The 7,577-nt window shown below is 43.9% G+C and overlaps 1 protein-coding gene across 1 annotated transcript in view; it reads left to right on the forward strand.

The window, feature by feature from the left end:
- Nucleotides 1-4,573, forward strand: part of LOC129864921 (thymidine phosphorylase-like) — a 7,215-nt gene extending 2,642 nt beyond the window's left edge. The window contains exons 7-11 of the mRNA XM_055937249.1: nucleotides 5-123; nucleotides 324-486; nucleotides 816-1,043; nucleotides 1,452-1,592; nucleotides 1,817-4,573. Coding sequence (XP_055793224.1) covers nucleotides 5-123; nucleotides 324-486; nucleotides 816-1,043; nucleotides 1,452-1,592; nucleotides 1,817-1,956 — 791 coding nt within the window. The 3' untranslated portion in view covers nucleotides 1,957-4,573. The remainder of the gene's footprint in view (nucleotides 1-4; nucleotides 124-323; nucleotides 487-815; nucleotides 1,044-1,451; nucleotides 1,593-1,816) is intronic.
- Nucleotides 4,574-7,577: the final 3,004 nt, after the last annotated feature.

Genomic DNA, 7,577 nt, shown 5'->3' on the forward strand with positions numbered 1-7,577 from the left:
CCAGGCTCTATCATCTCTAAGAAGGGTGCTGAGTCTCTGAATGCGTTGGTTCTGGATGTGAAGTTTGGGAATGCAGCTCTCTACAAAGACCTGGGCAGTGCCAAGTCACTGGCCCAGTCCATGGTAACCCTAACACTGACACCTGACCTTTACTCCATCCTTGTTTCAATGTCTGGAGGGTTTTCACTCCTGCCTTGTACTTGATTGATCAAATAAGGTTGTTGATTTAGTTAGGAACTCACCTGGTTGTCAAGTCTGGAATAGAGAGGACATAACAAAAAGCAGACCCCTGACCCTTAACTTGACCCCATTCTCTCCTGCAGGTGACAGTTGGGAACAGTTTGGGGATCCGTACGGGGGCGGTGCTTAGTCGTATGAACTGTCCTATTGGTCGCTGTGTGGGGAACACTCTGGAAGTGATGGAGTCCCTGGAGTGTCTAAAGGGGAGGGGCCCCGACGACATACTGGAGCTGGTCACAAGTCTGGGTGAGGAATACACACAGACACACAGACACACAAACTCAGTGAATTGGTTCCTTTGGACCAAAACCAAGCAGAACAAGACCTAGTTAGAATGTCAGTGCTGCTCGGGTTTAGCTACAGTCTAGACACAGAAGCTGTGGAAGTTCCAAGTCATTCTTAAGTCATTACCTTCAAATTCAAGTAAATCTTCTGTGTGTGTGTGTGTGTGTGTGTGTGTGTGTGTGTGTGTGTGTGTGTGTGTGGTGTGTGTGTGTGTGTGTGTGTGTGTGTGTGTGTGTGTGTGTGTGTGTGTGTGTGTGTGTGTGTGTGTGTGTGTGTGTGTGTGTGTGCAGGTGGGCTGCTGTTGTGGATGATTGGCCGTGCAGGGAGCCTGGAGGAGGGTAAAAAGGTGATCTCTAAAACCCTGCAGAATGGTGCAGCCCTGGAAAAGTTCCAGAACATGATGATTGGTCAGGGAGTAACCAGTCAGATCGCTGCATCACTCTGTTCAACCAACGCAGACTACTACAGCATCCTGAGAAGGGCACACTACCAGACAGAACTGGAGACAGAGGGCCACGGTAACACACACACACTACCAGACAGAACTGGAGACACAGGGCCACGGTAACACACACACACTACCAGACAGAACTGGAGACACAGGGCCACGGTAACACACACACACTACCAGACAGAACTGGAGACACAGGGCCACGGTAACACACACACACTACCAGACAGAACTGGAGACACAGGGCCACGGTAACACACACACACTACCAGACAGAACTGGAGACACAGGGCCACGGTAACACACACACACTACCAGACAGAACTGGAGACACAGGGCCACGATAACACACACACACACACACACACACACAAACACAAACACACACACACACACACACACACACACACACACACACACACACAGATGCACTCACACGTATACACTTCCTGACTTTGTCTTTTGGTGTCTGCAGGGACAGTGCTGGACATAGACGGCATGGTCATTGCTCAGGTGCTGCACAGGTTGGGAGCGGGACGTTCGAAGGCCGGAGACCCTGTCAATCACAGCGTGGGGGCGGAGCTTCTGGTGTCTTTGGGACAGAAGGTGGAGAAAGGTGAGAACTGTCTGACCCTGTGAGTGTGTGTTTGTGTGTGTGTGTGTGTGTGTGTGTGTGTGTGTGTGTGTGTGTGTGTGTGTGTGTGTGTGTGTGTGTGTGTGTGTGTGTGTGTGTGTGTGTGTGTGCGTGTGTGTGTGTGTATGTGTGTGTTAGTCAGGGTGTGAGGGGTGTAGGGGTCAGTGTCACCCTGATCTGACTCGACCTTTGCCCTCTGACCCCAGGGCAGCCATGGCTGCGTGTCCACTACGAGACTCCGGCGCTGAGTGCAGAGCAGAGACTCAGTCTACAAGGGGCGCTGACACTGGGGACCGCCGACCAGCTACACACACAGCCACTAGTGGCAGAAATCATACTGCCATAGTGACACAAATCCACTCTATGTTAAAGCTTGATTGGGAGATGACCTGCCTTTGGGAATCTCAGTGTTTAATTTTTAAAGGATGTATAGATCAGAACTAAAGGCCTGTGTCTCCTGCTCTTCACTCTCAAAGTCCTCTCTGAACCACCCATATAAAGTCACATGATTCTGTGGAGACTGAATAGATGTTAACCGTTTCCAGGAACTGTATGAGGGAATTTTCTGTTATTAACCTTACTAATGCTTGTGTACTAAAATATCCTTCTTTAAGCCTCGGCATTGGGCCTGAGATGGTTAAAGAAACTAACTCATATAAGATATAAAAGTGTGTGTGTGCACATTAATAGAGGCCCGTTCTAACTCGTCTGGGTGTGTAGAATGACCCCATGATGTCTGGGAGATCAGCCAAGACTTGACAGAAACTGACTGGTTCCTCTTCAGTTAACTGGAGACAGAGTAAATGTTACATCCTGCACACCAATGATTAGGCTATTGATGATTGAGCTATTGTTCTGTCTGGAGCCTGTTTCTGGGCCAAAGATTCATGTTTTGTGTGTGTGTGTGTGTGACCAGTAGGGCCATACATCATCTGGGCCGACAGTCAAAGGCGCTAGCTTGCCCAACTTGGGGAACCATTGAGTTACTCAAATCTAATCACAGTTTATTTGTCACATGCGCTGAATACAGCAGGAATACCTTACAGTGAAATGCTTACTTACAGGCTCTAACCAATAGTGCAAAAAATGTATTAGGTGAACAATAGGTAAGTAAAGAAATAAAAACAACAGTAAAAAGACAGTGAAAAACAACTGCGAGCAACTGCCGTACCAGGCAGTGATGCAACCAGTCAGGATGCTCTCGATGTTGCAGCTGTAGAACCTTTTGTGGATCTCAGGACCCATGCCAAATCATTTTAGTTTCCTGAGTGGGAATAGGCTTTGTCGTGCCCTCTTCCCGACTGTCTTGGTGTGTTTGGACCATTCTAGTTTGTTGGTGATGTGGACACCAAGGAACTTGAAGCTCTCAACCTGCTCCACTACAGCCCCGTCAATGAGAATGGGGGAGTGCTCGGTCCTCATTTTCCTGTAGTCCACAATCATCTCCTTAGTCTTGGTTACGTTGAGGGATAGGTTGTTATTCTGGCACCATCCGGTCAGGTCTCTGATCTCCTCCCTATAGGCTGTCTCGTCGTTGTCGGTGATCAGGCCTACCACTGTTGTGTCCTCTGCAAACGCAATGATGGTGTTGGAGTTGTGCCTGGCCATGCAGTCGTGGGTGAACAGGGAGTACAGGAGGGGACTGAGCACGCACCCCTGGGGGGCTGTTGGGACATGTTGAAAATGTCAGTGAAGCCACCTGCCAGTTTGTCAGCACATGCCCGGAGCACACGTCCTGGTCCTGGTAATCAGTCTGGCCCCGCAGCCTTGTGAATGTTGACCTGTTTAAAGGTCTTACTCGCGTCGGCTACGGAGAGCGTGATCACACAGTCATCCGGAACAGCTGATGCTCTCATGCATGCCTCAGTGTTGTTTGCCCTCGAAGCGAGCATAGAAGTGATTTAGCTCGTCTGGTAGGCTCGTGTCACTGGGCAGCTCGCGGCTTTGCTTCCCTATGTAGTCTGTAATAGTTTGCAAGCCCTGCCACATAAGACTAGCATCGGAGCCGGTGTAGTATGATTCAATCTTAGCCCTGTATTGACACTTTGCCTGTTTGATGGTTTGTCGCAGGGCATAGCAGGATTTCTTATAAGCTTCTGGGTTAGAGTCCCGCTCCTTGAATGCGGCAGCTCTACCCTTTAGCTCAGTGTGAATATTGCCTACAATCCATGGCTTCTGGTTGGGGTTTGTATGTACAGTCACTGTGGGGACGATGTCCTCGATCCCCTTATTGATAAAGCCAGTGACTGATGTGGTGTACTCCTCAATGCCATCGGAAGAATCCCGGAACATATTCCAGTCTGCTAGCAAAACAGTCCTGTAGTTTAGCATCTGCTTCATCTGACCACTTTTTTATAGACCGAGTCACTGGTGCTTCCTGCTTTAATTTTTGCTTGTAAGCAGGAATCAGGAGGATAGAGTTGTGGTCGGAAGCATGTCAGGCGTAACTTCCTGACTGTTATCCAGAAACACACACAGTAAGCCAAGACAAATGTTGATTGACAGCTGACTGTGTTTTATCAGTTTCACTGACAGTTTCATTAGTGTGTGTGTGGGGATTTTCCTTTTTGGTTTGTCTCAGCATGAACTCAACAGATTCTTCCAAAACAACAATGATAGTGCTTTCCACGTTGCTTCTAAATATGATTACACATGTCCACACATCTCTATTACAATATAAATATAAGAACAAAATGTTTGGCCCATATGGCCCTAACAACCTAGTAACTTAAATATTATATAAACATTTGGTGGCACAGAAAGAAAGGAGATATTACTGCACTGTTGGAGCTGGGAAAACAAGTATTTCACTACTCACTCACATACACATATCTGCATGTGACCAATAAAATGTAGTTTGATTTGATTTGTGAAGGATATCATAAAGGCCCAATGTAGGCTACATCTTAATCAATATAAAAATGTATTGAAAATGAAATACATAAATCAAATTTACATAAGTATTCAAACCCCTGAGTCAATACTTTGTAGAGGCACCTTTGGCAGCGATTACAGATTTGCGTCGTCTTGGGTTTGTCTGTATCAGCTTTGCTCATCTGGATTTGGGGGTTTTCTCCCATTCTTCCTTTTCTCAAGCTCTGTTCTGTTCTCAAGCTCTGTTAAATCTGTTAAAAAACAGCAATCTTCAAGTCCTTCATTCCACAGCTTTTCAATGGGATTCAAGTCTGGGCTTTGGCTGGGCCACTCAAGGACTTTCACATTCTTGTTCTGAAGTCATTCCAGCATTGCTTTGCCTGTATGTTTGGGGTCATTGTCCTGTTGGAACGTAAATCGTTGCCTCAGTCTAAAGTCGTTTGCACTCTGAAGCAGGTCATTATCAAGGATTTGCCTGTATTTGGATCTATTCATTGTTCCCTCTATCCTTGCCAGTCTCCCAGTCCATGCCGCTGAAAAGCATCCCCATAGCATGATGCTGCCACCACGCTTCACTGTAGGGATGGTGTTAGACAGGTGATGAGCTGTGCTTGGTTTTCTCAACATGGTCTCAGAGCATTTCGTATTATTTTGTGCGTATATTAAACCAAAACACTCCATTAACTATGATATGTTACGTTTCGTACGGTATCGTAATTTGTGGATGTCCATTATCCATTTTGAATGATATGTTACGAATTACAATTCGTACGATATGTTTGAAATTTGTTTAACGTATTATATGTCACGAATTACAATTTGTTGTTGCTAACAGCTAGGTGGCTCACGCTAACTAGCTCTAGGGGTTAAGGTTAGTGGAAGGGTTAGCTAAAAGGGTTAGGGGAAGGGTTAGCTAATTTGATCAGTAGTTCCAACATAGCTATAAAGTAGTTACAATGTTGCTAATTAGCTAAAATGCTAAAGTTTTCTGTGATGAGATTCAAACACGCAACCTTGGCGTTGCTAGAAGTTTGTGTTATACGCCCACTCATCCACCCCGACCAACCACCCTACTTTTGTTTTTGCCTTAACTTCTTATGGCTGCAGGGCGGTGCCGGTACACTTATGACAACAGCCCGTCCAAGTGCAGGGCGCGAAATTCAAAAGATATTTTTTAGAAATATTTAACTTTCACACATTAACAAGTCCAATACAGCAAATGAAAGATAAACATCTTGTGAATCCAGCCAACATGTCCGATTTTTAAAATGTTTTACAGCGAAAACAGCACGTATATTTATGTTAGCTCACCACCAAATACAAAAAAGGACAGACATTTTTCACAGCACAGGTAGCATGCACAAAACCAACCTAACTAACCAAGAACCAACCAAACTAACCAAGAAACAACTTCATCAGATGACAGTCTTATAACAAGTTATACAATAAATCTATGTTTTGTTCGAAAAATGTGCATATTTGAGGTATAAATCATAGTTTTACATTGCAGCTACAATCGGAAATAGCACCGAAGCAGCTAGAATAATTACAGAGACCAAATTGAAATACCTAAATACTCATCATAAAACATTTATGAAAAATACATGGTGTACAGCAAATTAAAGACAAACATCTTGTGAATCCAGCCAATATTTCCGATTCTTTAAGTGTTTTACAGCGAAAACACAATATAGCATTATATTAGCTTACTACAATAGCCAACAACACAACCGCATTGATTCAAGCCAACAGTAGCGATAACAAATAAACCAGCAAATGATATTAATTTTTTCACTAACCTTCTCAAACTTCATCAGATGACAGTCCTATAACATCATATTACACAATACATATATGGTTTGTTCGAAAATGTGCATATTTAGCAGCACAAATCGTGGTTATACATTGGGAAAACTTAGCATCTTTTTCCCAGAATGTCCGGATATATTTTTGACACTCACCTATTCTAATCAAATACCTATTCATAGACTTTACTAAAAAATACATGTTGGACAGCAAATTAAAGATAGCTTAGTTCTTAATGCAATCGCCGTGTTAGAATTCTAAAAATAACTTCATTACGACATGCAGCTTACATTATGGCGAGAGAGCGCCCAAAATCTGGGCGCAAACTAATAGTACACGCGTTCGACAGATATATGAAATAACATCATAAATGGGTCCTACTTTTGATGATCTTCCATCAGAATGTTGTACAAGGGGTCCTTTGTCGGGAACAATCGTTGTTTGGTTTTAGAATGGCCTTTTTCCCTCTTGAATTAGCAAGCACACTAGCCAAGTGGCGCGAAGCTCTCCTTCCTGAACAAACGCAGAGAACGCAACACGCCTAACCTCCCGAAAAAATTTCAATAATATGATAAAACTATATTGAAAAAACATACTTTACGATGATATTGTCACATTTATCAAATAAAATCAAAGCCGGAGATAGTAGCCGTCTATAACGACAGCTTTTCAAAAGGCAATCCCCGGTTCCTTCTCGCGCCTTCCAGAAAACAGGAAATTGGTGTCACGTCATGCCAAGAGCTCTTATTCGACCTCAGATCAAGCTATACACTCCATTTCTTCTCTCACTGCCTGTTGACATCTAGTGGAAGGCGTATGAAGTGCATGTATACTAATACATATCAAGCAAATGAATAGGGATGCCCTGGAACAGAGCATCGATTTCAGATTTTCCACTTCCTGTCAGGAAGTTGGCTGCAAAATGAGTTCTGTTTTACTCACAGATATAATTCAAACGGTTTTAGAAACTAGAGAGTGTTTTCTATCCAATAGTAATAATAATATGCATATTGTGCAAGCAAGAATTGAGTACAAGGCCGTTTGAAATGGGCACCTTTCATCCAAGCTACTCAATACTGCCCCTGCAGCCCAAAGAAGTTTTATGTAACCTGTCTTATGTAACCATTATGGAGGAAATTATTGAGTTACCTACCATGTTGTTTAATTGAACATACAATGCTGTTTTTACTTGGAGAATTATCCAATGTTATATTTTAGTATAGGCTTCTCTTGTGGGACTTAGTCATGGGTCTGGGCATACAGATAAGAGCCTTTTGGTTTCGACTG

This window comes from Salvelinus fontinalis, chromosome 11, assembly GCF_029448725.1.
Source record: "Salvelinus fontinalis isolate EN_2023a chromosome 11, ASM2944872v1, whole genome shotgun sequence".
NCBI lineage: Eukaryota > Metazoa > Chordata > Actinopteri > Salmoniformes > Salmonidae > Salvelinus > Salvelinus fontinalis.